Genomic DNA, 15237 nt, shown 5'->3' with positions numbered 1-15237 from the left:
ACTAGGAAAGGTAGCATTCTGGCTGGGGACCATGTAGGGAGAGTAGGCGGGAGCTGTCTAGGTACAGCAAACAGCCCGGTCACTCACGCTGGGAACCCGTGTTGGGTGTGTCCGTAAGGAGGCAAGGGTTTTAGATTCCTAGCTCAGGCATCTTCCACAGGAAGAGGAAAAGGCATTTAACAAGCCAGCTCTGCTTTGGGGACACAGACCTGAGGAGCCGCAGTCACAGCAGACGTCGTTGCCAGGCAGCCTCTGGACATCCTCGATGATGGCTTTGGTCAGGTCTTCCAGGCTGTTCTCGCCCGCGCTCTGCTCTCCACGGAAGGCCATGGTCAGGGCCTCCTCTTTGCTGTTTGTCAGCACTGATATCCACCTGTGGTCAGAGCAGGGGAAGGAGACACTGTTTTCTCCTTACACTGTAACCAATCTGACTTCACCAAGGAACACCAAGAGACACCACTCCCCCTAACAATCAAGTAGGAAGAAAAGGAAAGGAAATAAACCTAAAGGAAAGAGAATGAAAGAATGGAAAGCAGCGAGTCAGAGAGAACGGCAGATGAGAGGACAGATGAGGGAGGCGGAGGTCTCTATCACTGAGGACCTGCAGGGACATCTGGACAGAACAGAGTGGACGTCAGAAGGAAGAGGACTCAGCGAGGGACCAGCCCAAGGTGAGGATGAGAAAGAACTGGTGACAGGAGGCAGGAAAGAGCTCAGCAAAAGGCATCAGTCCTCTGGAGGCCAACTCAGTGAGGCCCTTGACGTGGAAACAAACAGGATATTTCATTAGAAGTTGAGAAAATTTATGCTCAGGTGGCTCAGGTGGCCGCGTGGCTCAGGTGGTCCAAACACCACGGTTGTGGTTCGATCCCTGGTCAGGGGACATACAGGAATCAACCAATGAATGTGTATATGGGCCAATCAATGTTTCTCTCCCGCTGTCCCCCGCCCTCTAAAATAAATAAATAAAAATTAGAAAAAAAAAAGAAAATTTATGTTATGAAAAAGGTATATGAATATAGAAACATGCTGGCATTTTAATATAAAACAAAAAGTGAAGGCTATTAAATGACATAAACAGTATGATCACAGTATGTCTTGAACAAAACACATTTGCCACCAACCTGTGCATATGATAACCTAAATGCCCAACAACAGGGGCTGATTAAGGCCAGAAATAACCCAGCTACTGAAATTTAATTTTTTCTAATTTTTAATGACTTTGGGGAAATGCTCACAATATAATGTTTTGTGAAATAAACAGGAAAAACTATTGCACGATATAACCCCAAATTTAAATGCATGTACGGATTACATATTTTTGTTTGTGGAAAAAATGGCTAGAAAGAAATTCATAAAATATTAATACCGCTTGTCCCTGAGTGACCTTCTGTAGAAAAATGGAGAGATGGATTGCCTGACTCTGTGCCTTCCTGTAATTTTCCATCTATAGGGAGCTTGTGTCAGTTTCATGGATGAGGAAAAAGAGCCAAATTTATTTTTTTAAGAAGAAAAGAAAAAACATTTCCCAATCACAGTTTGTTCTCACCAATTGCAGAGTCAGGTAATATCTATTCTCAGCAGAGAATACAGAGGTCCAGAATGAGTCTGTATTTTTTTTGGTGTCTTGTAGGATTAAACGGATATGAAACAAAGGACTACCTACAAAAGGTTCTGAATTAGTAATAGAGACAGCAATGGGAGGGAAGGAAAGGACAAACCAAACCTCCTGGAGTCCCTGAGGTGCAATTCATACCTTTGACTCCAGGTGGCGCTCACCTTAAGTTTGTTGTGAGAAATGCATTTGCACAGCTTTAGCTTTTCTACTGTGATGTGGAAAACTACACCTCAAAACCAACACTCTAGGAAAGAGGTGTGGGGGCGGGGGCGGGGGGATGTCACTTAATACCTTTTAAATTAAACTGCATATTTTCTATCGTTTTGTCTCAAGTTACAAACTACAAATTGATTTGTTAAAAATAGTTTAAGAGACCGGACTCAATAGGGCCGGACACCACATGTTATCTTTGGCACTGAGCTTACTGAAGTTTTCACTGGCTGCAGGGTCTCTGTTTTGCTTTCCTTAAGCCTTCTGATGTCCTGCCTATTTAGTATTACAAACACCTACTATGTGCCAAGTACTTAGAATTTTTTAAACGCAATCCTCCATCCCGTCTCCCAGGGCCTCCAACACCTTACACAGGAGGAACGTGAAGCCCGAGAGGCTAACCCACTTGCCCGGGCCACAGTGGACTGGTGTCCGAGTGGGACAAAAAACGCTTCTAATGGCTCCCTTTTCCAGAGTTCCTTCCATTATGCCATTTTTGCCTTTTTATTCAAGAGCTCATGACAAGTAAGGAAATAAACAAGTCTGTCATGAAAATCAGAAAATACGAATATAAAGGACAATGAATTCTCTGGAGGAACAATTCAAATTTGGTGCAATGGAATGGCTGCATTTCAAAAGGGTGGAGAATCAAAACAGCTATTTCTGACAATTAAAGAAAAAAACCTTTAGATTATTTTAGAGTAACAGGCATAAAAAATGCCAGAAAAAGAAGAATGCATGATTGTATTTTAACACTTTCAAAAGGGCAGAGCCGGGACCAGGGGTCAGGCCGGCCCGCCTCGAACACACAGCTGCTCTTTTTACTGCCCCTGAGCCCTTCCTCGGTGAGAAGTGATTTCTTCGTTCAGTTTTACTGGACACTTTCCTCCGTGTAACTTGGAGGCGAAAGAAGAACAGAGAGAGAGCCCCGTGGGCTGGCCCAGAGGGGAGAAGCTAGCGTGGGGAACTGCCAGGGGCCGTGTTGAGTCATACGGAAATCCTTACGCATGTTGTACAGGACGGAGGCACGTGGTGCCATTAGCTCACAACTACTTACGCTATGTAATCCTGCTCATCTTCTGCCTGAAAGTGATACGTCCTATTATCTAAAATACAAGAGAAAAGAACGTGAAACCTTAGAAAGCAGTATACCTTCAGGTCTGATGTAAATTTTGCAAGTTCCTAAAAACAAACAAACAAAAACCCACAGTAAAAGTAGGGTTTTAAAATTATTTTGTTTTTACGCCACTTTGTTTTAGCAGTTATACAGTTCATGTTGTCAATACTATTTTTCTAAAGTGCCCAGGAATGCAATAAAATAGCTGCCAATACCACGCCCATACCTGGCACTTAGGAAAAAGAAGTGGGAGGGGGATGGTCCTACCTGCTCTAGCGGGTTCCAGCGACAGCTGCAGAGTGCCCGCTGCCAAGGCAGTATTTTACTTTTCATTCTCAACGTGCCTTTTATTGTGTTTCCTTTAAAAAAGACTTTCCTTTTTGGAAATAGTTCCTAACTTGCAGGGCAGCTCTGACAGCAGGGCTCAGTCAAAAAGCTCCCCGCTGGGCTGCTCTCTGCGAGGATCAGCTTCAAGAAAGAAGGCCTGACCTTGCTCGACGGTCACCTTCAGGCTGCTGCCCAGGGAAGGAGGGCGTGGCCTACCTTCGATAGTCTGGGCAGGTGTATATAAGGGAAGCTCTTGCTTAAAATTCAGAATCCGCTAGAACGCTTCAACATAATCAAGTCAAACTAACCTTCACTTAGCTAGCCAGCCACGCACTATGTGGCCGCTCCAGGCTAGGCATTCACACCCCCCGTCTCCTGGAGATGGTGTTTATGCCCAAGAACAAACTATGGGCAGTAGAGCCCAAGAGTCTCAACTGAATCTCTGCTTTAATGCTGTGTGACCTTGTACAAGTAACTGAACCTCTCTGAGCCTGTTTTCTGTCAAACAGGACACCAATGGGGCTTCTGTGAGGATTGGCAATAACATATATAAAGCACCCGGCACACTGGACGTTCAGTAACTGGTCAATCACCTACAGGCTCTGAAATGGAGAGGTCTAAGCTTTTTGAAGTCATCTTATAAATCTAACTTCTCACTAATGACCCAAGAAACCTCTTGGTCATAAAGTGAGAGGGGCTCCGGACTTCAGTAGGTGCTTCAGAATCCAGCTCAGGTGCCTGCCAAGGGCCTCGCACGCACCAGTCCTTGGGGATGGAAATGGGCAACATCAGGATCCACAGGAACTGACCCGGAGAGAAGAGGGACTCACGTGAAATCAGGTCAAAAGACTTCTTGTCCTCGGCGTTCGGCTTCACCTGGCAGGTGAGAAGGTTCAGCCTGGCTGGCTGCCTGTTAGCCTGGAGCAGAGAAACGGAGTCGTTACCTGCTGCACCTCCCCCCCGCCTGCCAGGCCGGTGCCCTGCGGGGCAAGCATGCGGTTTCAGGCAGCAAATTTGATAGAAGTCTTTCCCCCGTTCAGTTTGTTGTTCCACTTATTTCTGCATTCACTGGCTGATTGTTGCATGTACCCCGAGTGAGGAGTGAGCCCGCAGCCTTGGCACACTGGGCCAACGCTCTAACCAACTGATACCTGGCCAGGGCCAAATGTGATAGTCCTATTCGGACACGCAGTATTCTGAACCTCACTAAAAAAGAAAAAATTGTTGGTGGTCTACTAAATGTCTGTTAGCCGTACATAAATACTATATTGGTGATTAATCAGAATGGAACCAGGAAAATCCACCTTTAAATGAGAAGTGGGCACGGCCCATGGAAATGCACCTTTCTGGACCCCATGCACATCCAGGCCAAAGAGTCAGCACTTCCAATACCACATCCTGCTGTGAAATGTAGTGGAGTACATTTCATTCATTCATTCATTCGTTCACGCATTCATTCAGAATGGCCCCAGTCAACAATCACCCCAACCTGGTGTCCCAGATATCCACAAGTTTTGGTTGCAAGGTGAAATGTACAGAACTTCTCTCTAGTACAAGGACAACTACCCCCCTCGAGACACAGCTCAGTGAGCCCCCACATCTGAAGACAGAAAATGTAGCCAGGATTTCACATCACAGATTTATCAGCACACCTCTTGGTCACACGGATAATTTACACAGACCCTGTGGTGTGTGCACAGCCACGTTAATTTAGGCTTTGCCTATGTGGAGCCTTGCCATGTAATCATTCTGGTCAACACTCGTTCTTGACCTCCTGCCTGCAAATGTTCAAAGTCACACGCTGGCCAATGTAGCCTGTCCGCTTCCTGCAGGAGCTGAACACGGACTGAAGCATCCGAGTGCCCGGGCTGGGCGTGACCGGAAGCCCACTGACACTCATGATTCTCAAAATCCCCATGCCAGCAACTTTTCCACCCAAGCACCCCAAGTTTTTAGAAAAAAACAGAGGGCGGGGAGGTAGGGAGACGTCACAGTGACCAAGTGAAGCCCTGAACCACAGAGACGGTGTGTGTTTGAGACGATTTCAGTGACACGCTGCAGTTCTGTCTCAGCGATGAGCAACGGACACTTCACCTCTTGTCCACCTTCTTGTGCTCTCTGGACAGTTTTCGAGATCTTCCTTCTCTGGGGTTTCAATGAGATTCGACACAGAAAATAAGCCCCTTGTCCTGTGCCCCTCGGCTCCAAAGCCAGCTGTCCGGGCGGAAGTGAGAACCAAGGGACTTCAGGTTCCTCACATGTGCGTCTGACATAGACATGGAAACCAGGAGAGCCCTGTCAGGAGTTCATCCAGGCCCAGGCCCGGTCGCCGTAAAAGGAACGGTCGGTCCTGCAGCGCGTCTGTTTGGATTCCCCGGTGGACGACAGGGCACCCTATGCCCTGAAGGCAGCCATCCCAGGGAACGGGCTCTCTGGGAATGCTATGCTCCAGTTTGGCATCCACGTGTCAGGGAGGACGTGGAAAAGCTTAGGGAAGACCGAGAGATGATTAAAGGACTGGCAAACGGGAACTTTGAAGATGGGGAAAGGCACTATTTAGTCCAGAGGAAAGATGGCGAGGGAGCGACTTAATAAGCATCTTCCAGCCCATGGGGCTGTTCTGGGCAGGTTGGCAGCTGTTTTCCATCTGCTCAGACCAAGAAGAAAGGCACTCGAACTGCAGGCGGAGGTTGGAGCCAGACGCAAGGAAGGACTTCCAAGCTTAAGCTGATGAAGCATAATAAGAGGTTCCACGTTTCTGAACCGAAGGAGAAATCTCTTTGAAAATCCTAAGGATTTTCACATTCACCTCTGAATGTGGCAGAGGGTTAACTAGACGGTTTCTTTTTTGTCCCCAATCCAGGTTACTCCAGTGTTTCTGAACAACCTTAGCGACAGATACAACCAATACAGACAGAAAACTTAAAGAAAAGGAAAAAATACTCCAGTTCAGCGTTCACTCATTCAGGGGAATCACTCATCTCTACGCACAGACTCCCTCACAGCACAGCGCCTGAAAGCCTTGAGGATAAGGGCTTGATACGGTTTGAGCCATTTCATGATTGGATTCCCAAGGGATGGACTTTGCGGCCTCCACATGAACTTCAGGGACACAGACACAGCCTGCCTAAGCACAGTGCTGTTCTCCCCCAAGACAGCTGACAAATGACCATCACCCCAACTGTGACTTTGAGGGGCCAAAAAAAAAAATTAAAAAAAAGAATCCCACACAATTTCTGACAATCTGAGCAGCGGGCACAGCCAGTGCCAAGCTGGGAATATAAGAAAATGGAGTGCATGCTCGACCTGTGTCCCTGGACCAAGGCACCAGGAGGCTCAGGGGTTGTTACTCCCGTAATAACAGTCATTCCAGATCTGTATAACTTTCCAGAATTTCAAAGCACTTTCTCGGGGTCCAGCACTAATTTGTAGGCATATTGATTAAAGCCCGCATAACGTCTCCTGCTGGCTTAGCAGGCGGAGAACAGAGTGAGGCTAAAATGACTCTCCCTGGGATTCATCAGAAACAGTTCAGATGAAACAGGAAAGAAAAATAGAACAAGGAGAAGAACGAGGAAACATTTGCCAAGCCCTTCCTAAAAACCTCTGCATGTGACCGCCAGGCACCTGAAACTTCAGCTGCGGCCACTTACTCCGCTGCTCCCCCTGCTGGGCAGGAGGGGCGCTGGCCTCCCTCCCTCCAGGTGGCTCAGACTGACTGTCCTGAGTGCTCCCTGGCCTGACCAGCCTCCCCTCCTGTCCTGCTGCACGACCTTCCTGGCTCTTATTACCCCGTATTTGCTTCCTGTCATTCTTCCCACTAAAAGCACACATTTCTCTGTTTTGTTCACTAAACCGTGCCCGGCATACAGCAGGCACTCAATAAGTATTTCTCGAAGGAATGCATTCCAGGGGCCTTACATATCCGACCTGTGAGAGAAGTCTTTTCCGTTTCTTTCACTATTTCCCATGAAGAGAGGGGGCGGAGAGGTTAACTAACGTTCCCACAACCTCCCGGGAAGGAGACGGCAGAGCCTGAGCCTGAACCAGGTCCGAGGGGCCCAAAGCCCTATCCCTCCTCCGGCTTCAGGCAGGCCCGGGAAGCCAGCCACAGGCTGTCCCTGGAACGTGGGAACGTCTCCTTCTGAGAGGAGTGAGGGTTAGAAACAGAGCAAGGGCTAGAAATATATCATATTTTAATATATTCGCGGGTCATCTGATTTCCCCTCAGTTATTTACTTCCATAACTGATGAAAAGAGAAATTTTAGAAGGCTATTTGAAAACCCCACCCACTCATTCATTTGATAAGATAGCTATTAAGCCTCTGCCCATTCTAAGCACGCCTGGAAAGCACGTGGTCCACGCCAGCAAGCAGCTACGGGAAACAGCTGACCACGGACCCAGGACGTGCTGGGCCTGAGCTCCAGTGCATTTTAATAAGTGGTATTTTCTTTCCTCCTCAAACAGCGGGAAATCGGAACGCGGCTGTGAATACTGAAAACCTGCTGATGGACTACAGGCTCGCGCTCACTTCTACGTCCTGTGGGCAATGAACTGGCGGGCACCGCCTGGCACGGGATGCTGGCGCGCACACACGAGCCTTCTCTCCGCCTGCAGGGGCCATTGTCACGACCTCGGTGCTCTGCCATTTCCATTCCCGCTTGACACATCTTCCATTATGATTTTTAAAAATTAAAAAATAATTTCTTGCTAATTTTAAAGAGCACAATTGTGATTCCTGGTCTCACTGTGGATGGCTTTGACTACCACCAAGAGGGAACCTTTTTTTTTTTTTTTTAACAACAAGAAGATTTATTTCCTTTCTATTTCTTTTTGTTTTATATTTTATTGAGTTTTTACAGAGAGGAAAGGAGAGAGATAGAGAGTCAGAAACATCGATGAGAGAGAAACATCGACCAGCTGCCTCCTGCACACTCCCCACTGGGGATGTGCCCGCAACCAAGGTACATGCCCTTGACCGGAATCGAACCTGGGACCTTTCAGTCCGCAGGCCAACGCTCTATCCACTGAGCCAAACCGGTTTCGGCAAGAGGGAACCTTTTTGACAAGCGTATGGATTTTGTCGAGACAGGACTTTTAGCTTGAAATGGGGGATGCAAAACAAAAACAAAAATTCTAGACAGATTCTAGACATCAACTGTAAGGATGCAATGTGTATGTATATACGCTGACAATCTGAAGATAAATAGAATATAAGTGATAATAGCTTAGCTATTTTCCACTTTCTATTAAATTGCCTTTGTTACTAAAAAATGGGGAGTCATGATTGAGGCAATTTTATTATTCACGGTTATATTTATAGACCCTTTAACATAATGGTGGGCTTTCTGAGTAATTTAAGTAAACAGTAACAATAAAAAAGACTGGACATATTTTATATGCGTTGTTTCACTTCCTATATTACCTTTTCATGCAAAGAACATCCCCTGCCATCTTTATAATTCAGAAAAGTAGGTTTTTGCAACAACCAGTATTATTTCCCACAACATTAGATTATCAACTAAGAGAAGACCTGATTTGGTTTGGGAGAACAGACAAAAAGTTCTGGCGGAGCCCTGGCTGGTTTGGCTCAGCGGTTTGAGCATCAGCCCGAGGATCAAAGGGTCTCGGGTTTGATTCCCGGTCAAGGGCATGTACCTTGGTTTCAGGTTCATCCTGGGTCCCTGTTGGGGGACATGTGGGGGGCAACCAATCCACGTGTCTCTCTCACATCGATGTTTCCCTCTCTCTGTGTCTCCCCCTCCCTTCCACTCTCTCTAAAAATTAATGGGAAAAATATCCTTAGGTGAGGATTAACAAACAAATAAAGACCTGGTGGAGTGACAGAACAGCAGGGCCGACACCGCAGGACAAGACAATATCCCACACTATCTGACCCGCCTCCACACATGAACATGCCTGGGGAACATTCTGGCGCCGTGACAGCACGTGTTTGCCAGTTTCTAGTCCATGCGGCCCAAAGGCAGAGCCGGCGAGCGTGCGATCGCAGACACACTTACTGTGGCGTGGGAGATGGTCAGCATGCCGTTCTTGACCGCGCACTTCCTCCTCTGCCACACTTTGCGGATCCTGCAGAGCCAGGCAGACAAGTTGGGTTAGGGTCCGTTCACTCGGGGACATGTGGTCACACAGCGTCATACGTAACCATCATTACAGCACAGAACCACCCGAGCCACAGCAGCCACAACGCTTCGGCTGCCCCTCACTCTCCCGGGGGAGGGGACTCGGGAGGAGGCCTGCCCAGGAGGCTTACGACCGCACTGGTCCTAGTCTGAGAGCGGGAGGAACGAAAGCACCACGGGCACTTTCATACAGAGCGTTCTGTACTAGTTTAGAAGAAGGAAGTGTGTATGGACTCACATGTATGTGACTTGTGTAGGTTTCTAAGGCATATCGCTGATTGAAAAATGCAAGCTGTTTTAAGATAATTCAGGTATGATCCTGTATTGTTTAAAAATAAAAACCTTGCCCAGGAGATCACGGTTTTGCTTCCCAGTCAGGGCACACGCCCAGGTTGCGGACTCGATCCCGTGTGGGGCGTGCAGGAAGCAGCTGAGCAATGATTCTCCCTCAGCATTGATGTTTCTATCGCCCTCTCCCTCAAAAACACTTGAGACTCTCTGGGTAAGGAAATCTGTGTATGAACACACAGAAGAGAGCCTGGAGGGCCTCCCAGAGCTGACAGGAGACTCCGCCCCTCCCCTAGAGCGGGACAGCAGAGACGGCAAGACATGTATTGTTTCTCGTTAGAAATGGAAGGGGCTGCTGCTAAGTGGCTGTGATGGAAGAGGGAAGATAGGAGTCAAGGCTGACGCCCAAGGTTGGGGTCTGGGCGGTTAGGTGGGCACCCCAGGCAGAGAAACCGCAAGGAATAAAAGCTGGGGGTGGGGTGGGGTGGGCGGGGGATCAAGAAGTCAGACCACGTGCTTGCTGTACGTCCTCCTCGGTTCCTGCCTTCTTAACACTGCAACACTGTGGTCACAAGTCTCAGGTGCCACACAGAGACATGGAACAGTCACTGCTTCCTCAAGCAGCAGGCTCATCTGGGACTCATGTAAGTGTCTTTCCCCCGTGGGAGGCGGGCAAAGCCCGTGGGTAATCTGACCTGACGCTCGGGAAGGGAGCTGAGCACCCAGGGCACGAGGAGGGGGTGTACGTACCCGTCACTCTTCTTCAGAAGGTACCCCTTCTTCTCGCTGCCATACTCCTTGTTGCCCTGGAGCTGGTGCATGCTGTATCCCCCCTGGCGGCTCTGGGAGTCCTAGGAGAGACGAGTCACAGGTGAGTCACACGCTGGAGACGCCTCTCAGGTCCCTGCCTCTGCTCTGCTGCTGAGCCTCAGCCCGTGGGTGGTCAGGTCCTTGCCTTTATTTTACAGGAGGAAGCCGGGCAGTCCCAAGCAAGCTCAAGGCGGAGCTGGGGACTGGGGTCCGGGCCTCCTAGCGCCAGTTCAGATCCCAGCTCGGCTTCAAACATGCGGGGGACTATTCTATGGCTGCCCCAGTTCACACCGGCAGCCAGGCAGGCACGCGGAGGACCGCAAATCCAAGTCCATGCAACCGGAAGGTGAGTGCTCTTCCCTGGGGTACCTTTCGTCCCTGCGCACGCTCTGCGGGGTGTGGAACACCCACGATAAGAAGTGCACCTTCTGAGTAAGGTAGTAAGAACTGTTATAAAGTTCTTGCTCTGTAACTAACTAGTGCTCTGCAAAATACACTCACAACCACGCTTTTAATGAAAAAAAGAAAAAGAAAAAGATTGTATTGCAGTGATAAGTGTATTACGTAATTAAAAGGGTGACAAGGGTCGAGAACAACATGGATGCCAATGAGCTTGACTTAATGTTGGGGGGCCATTGAGCCTCCTGGGGTTTTTGTAAAGACGGCACCACTAGACTGCTGTTACTGGGGAAATGCAGGGAGTAATCTAACGTGGAACTAACTGTACAATGAGAAACGGGTTGCAAACACAGAAATAGGACAACACATTCTCACAAACAGTGGTGACTTACTCTCCTAGACTTCGATCAGGAAGGGCAAGAGCAACAGAGAAAAAAGGCAGAACATTTGAAAATATAGTTAATTTCATTGACAGTCTTATCACTCATAATTTAAGCACTTTTTATAACATACAGAGAAAATATTATAAAGGTGACGCTAGAACAAACTCATATGCACGCATCTTTGGAACCATGATAAACTCTGGCACAATAAAGTATCTACATTAATTAAATTTTGAGTGAGAACAGAAAAAAGGCAAAATAGAGAAACAGGAGGTACACATTCCCAAGATGACACGGTTGACAAACCTCAGAGTGTGTGCACAGAGAATCAGTACCCCAGTGAGACCCAGTGGGAATTACGTAGGAAATCTAAAAGGAGCCACAGCTCGGTTGGTTGGAGCGCTGTCTGGAGCACCAAAGGGTCCCTCCCGGCTTGATTCCCAGTCAGGGCACATACCCAGGTTTCAGTCTCCGGTCGGGGTGCGTATGGAAGGCAACCGAATGATGTTTCTCTCCCACATCGATGTTTCTCCCCCTCTCTCTAGGATCAATCAGAAACATATCCTTGGGTGAGGATTTTTAAAAAAAAGCCACAACAAATTTCAGGATTCTTTTTGTTTTGCTTTTCCGAGGGAAGAGAACTTAATATATCCAGTCCCTAAGCAACCCTGGACAAGGGATGGAGAGGAGGGGGAAGCTCTGAGCCTGGGTGCGTACTGATGGCCGGTGCACAGCATGCCTGAGGGCAGGAGCCGCTTTCTGGCCTCAGTGAGGACAGCGCTCCTTTAAGGCTGTTCTACATGTGACGAGTTCTGTGCTCAGAGGCGCGTCCCGAACCCCTACAGCCGGGCACCGTGCAGGCCCTGAGGACACTGCCCGTCTCTGAGGCGGGGACTCACTCTCCACTCACTGTGCTCTCCCGAGCCAGGCCACGAGGCTGCCTGCGCCTTTCCAGGCAGCTGAGTCTACTAAACAGGTTGCAAACCCCAGTCATTCTCTTAACCCGAGTCACTTCTTTGTCTTTAATCGGCCAGATCCCCTGCAGCTGAGCCTCTCCAGGGCCCAGAGCCTGGGACTTGGCTGGCGCTGGCCTCCCTGACAGGCGTGCCCGGCCTCTGGCTGGAGAGCTGACCAAGGGACAGCAGAGAGCAGCCTGCCTCTACAGCGCCCCTAGTGACAGTCCCGGGAACCACAGTAGGGACACAATTAGGACGGAGAATGGACGGGGCTGGAAAAGGTGGGGGCGTGGGAAAAAACACGAGGCCAGATACTGCAATCCACAGAACTGGCTGCCTGAACCTGACGAAACCATCAAAATCGCTCCGCTGTGGGTTTGGACTCGGGGATTTTCGCCATCTCTCTGCCTCCAGAACATGAAGCACAAAATCGAAACTCTCCTTGGATCCCAATTCTTATGAAAAGTTGGCACCCTTTCACCAAACTGCACTTCTCCGTGTCTGCCCACATTAATTCCTGCTCTGTCGGGATTTAAAATTATGATTTTTTCATTTGCACTTAAAAATTATGCCTCTCCAAGATCAGTCCATTTGCTAACCTTTAAAATAAGTCCTATGCTTAAAAAATGAAAGCGCTTACATATTTAACAAGAATTTAGGTGCTGATAACTTAGGAAAACTACTACATCCTGTAAATGTGCCATTAAGACTTCCCTTACTTATAATTATTACAAGCCTAAATACACTCTAGATTCTGGACAACAAACATATCGCATGGGCCTTGCTTCACATTAGACAAAGATGCTTTTAAAGGTAAAGGAAGTGGCTGGACGCTAGGCTTTGACCTCAGAACATTACTCCATTAACCCGAACAGGGAAGAAGCACTATGTTTCAGAAGTCTAGCATGAAGCCATCCCAAATTAACGGCTAATGAGTTTTATGGCTTAAGAAAGTCATACAAACGATGCTTTCTGCACTTTGAGAAATAATGGTCATTCAGCTTGCATAGCAGGGCACACCGGGTACATGAAAAGAGGGTTTTCTTTTCTGAGAAAGAAAACCTTGGAGAACTGTTAACACGAAATGAAAACAAAAGAAAACAAAATCGAGGGAATGAAGTAGGTGCTGAATCCTTTGCCAGCATCATAAAAATCAACATGTATTCAGGAGAGAAAATGCAAATGAAAAAAAAATCATTCAGGCAAAATGAAACAAAACTAAAAACAATGAATTTAAAATAAAACCTTGGGGAAATTGCATGAGGTGAGCCAAGAAATGTAAGCTGTAGAATAAAACACGGCATCCTTTTTTAGTTCAATTTCCCATTCTCTGTTAGCAGCACAGATTACCTGACTTTATTAGAAAGCCTTTGAATGCATTATTAAGGAGAAAAATCTCCAGTCTTTTTAAACTGCAAGCAATTACACACTCATTGGTTTAATGGGGTCCTCAGAGTTTCTGGCACCCGATCTGAGGACAGACCTCTGTTAGGGGAGCTTCATCTCTACTGTATGAATGGGACGGGCACAGGCATCCTTCTGTCTCCGTGTTCTAAATATTTACCGAGCAGCTTTGGTGCCCGGCCGTGTGCCAGGCGCTGAGAGGACAGATGAGTCAAGCCCAGATCTGTCAGTCACCTGCAAACCCCAGGATGGTGTGCTATCGAGAGGGGCTCACACAAAGCTGGGGGTTTGGGGATGATTTATGGACATCATCTTCAAAAATAAAACATTTTCATCTCAAAAAATACTCATGTAGCAAACAGTTCTTCGGGGAGGTTGCGCTACTATAAAGGCTTAAGATGCCTAATTCCATAGGACATCTGCCACCAGTCATTAGAGAATTTTATTTTCACGAGAAAAAAAAATATGAGTCTACCCCAAATCTGGGAGTCCTAGTTACAACACAAGTTCATGAGGCTTCCTTTAATTGAGGGGAGTTCGGGCCTGGTGGTGGGGTGAGGCTGTTCAGTGATTTCTTGGGCCTTACTTTCTCGGGCCAGTCTTTAGATGACTTTACACCTTCTGGAACCAGAGAACTAGGGTGAGAAATCTCTGGCCGAAAATCTCCTTTCATGTTTAACGGAAATCATTAAAAATCACTACCTTCTTAACATAGCTTGCAACGAGAGATGATAAACAGCATGAGGATGGACTAGGCATGCTGTGAGAGATCAATTTTACTTGTAAAATACTCTGGACACGGTGCTAATGAAAACTCATCATTGAGCGATTTGGCACGAAGTTAAAATCAATCAAGCCGCGTGTGTGCATTTCCGCATGTTACACACTCCTTCGGCTTGTACTGGTATGCAACTTTTCCTTTAGTTATTAGCATGAGCAAAATACAGAGGTCTCTATGCACAACCGAGAGCCTACAATAGCTTCTTTTCTTTTTCAAGAAAGCTTCCATATGTGGGAAGTAATCCCTGTGGCAAAACAGGTAGGAAGTAGTTAAGTACGTACGAGTCAGTACAAAACCTTGCAAATTTCTCTAGACAGAGATCTACCTCTTCCCCCCACAATCTGGATCTTTCTATTGCTCTTATGCTGAGTGATCGCACCCTCAAGGCGGCCTGCGAGCCCGGTGCAGGTGCTGGCCGAGGAGGCTCTGCATGATGTGAGCGCACAGCACACACGTCACCCGGCACTGACACCTGTCCACAGGTAAGCAGGGGGCAGTGTTAAAGGGCTATGGCCTCCTCTCACTTCACAACACCCAGCTAATGTAAAAACTGGAGGCAGAAGCAGCGAGGGCTCCAGTGGCCCAGTGAAGCACCTTCAGGACTGGTGCGCGGGACCAGGGGTGCTGGGCAGGCTTCCCACGCTCGAGGGGTCTCACTCTGTTTTGTTTGGACTCATGAACACCTTTCAGAAATTTCAGGAGATGACAAATAGTTGGCCATTGTGAGATAATATCATGAGGAATTAAAAATATTAAAAATGCTATATTGTATAATTATTAAAGATTGCATTGAAGAGATC

The 15237-nt window shown here is 47.7% G+C and overlaps 1 protein-coding gene across 4 annotated transcripts in view; it reads right to left on the bottom strand.

Annotated features, from left to right (window-relative positions):
• Positions 1-15237, bottom strand: part of ASAP1 (ArfGAP with SH3 domain, ankyrin repeat and PH domain 1) — a 189913-nt gene that overhangs the window by 25743 nt on the left and 148933 nt on the right. For 2 of the 4 annotated variants that reach the window (XM_015561615.1, XM_015561623.1), the window contains exons 13-18: positions 11306-11314; positions 10455-10555; positions 9294-9363; positions 4103-4190; positions 2886-2934; positions 210-373 (exon numbers count right to left, since the gene is read on the bottom strand). In XM_015561615.1, coding sequence (XP_015417101.1) covers positions 210-373; positions 2886-2934; positions 4103-4190; positions 9294-9363; positions 10455-10555; positions 11306-11314 — 481 coding nt within the window. The remainder of the gene's footprint in view (positions 1-209; positions 374-2885; positions 2935-4102; positions 4191-9293; positions 9364-10454; positions 10556-11305; positions 11315-15237) is intronic. The other 2 variants (XM_015561619.1, XM_015561626.1) reach the window with 1 other exon arrangement.

Source organism: Myotis davidii, unplaced genomic scaffold, assembly GCF_000327345.1.
Source record: "Myotis davidii unplaced genomic scaffold, ASM32734v1 scaffold30, whole genome shotgun sequence".
NCBI classification, from domain to species: domain Eukaryota; kingdom Metazoa; phylum Chordata; class Mammalia; order Chiroptera; family Vespertilionidae; genus Myotis; species Myotis davidii.
This window is presented reverse-complemented; position numbering and strand designations above follow the sequence as displayed.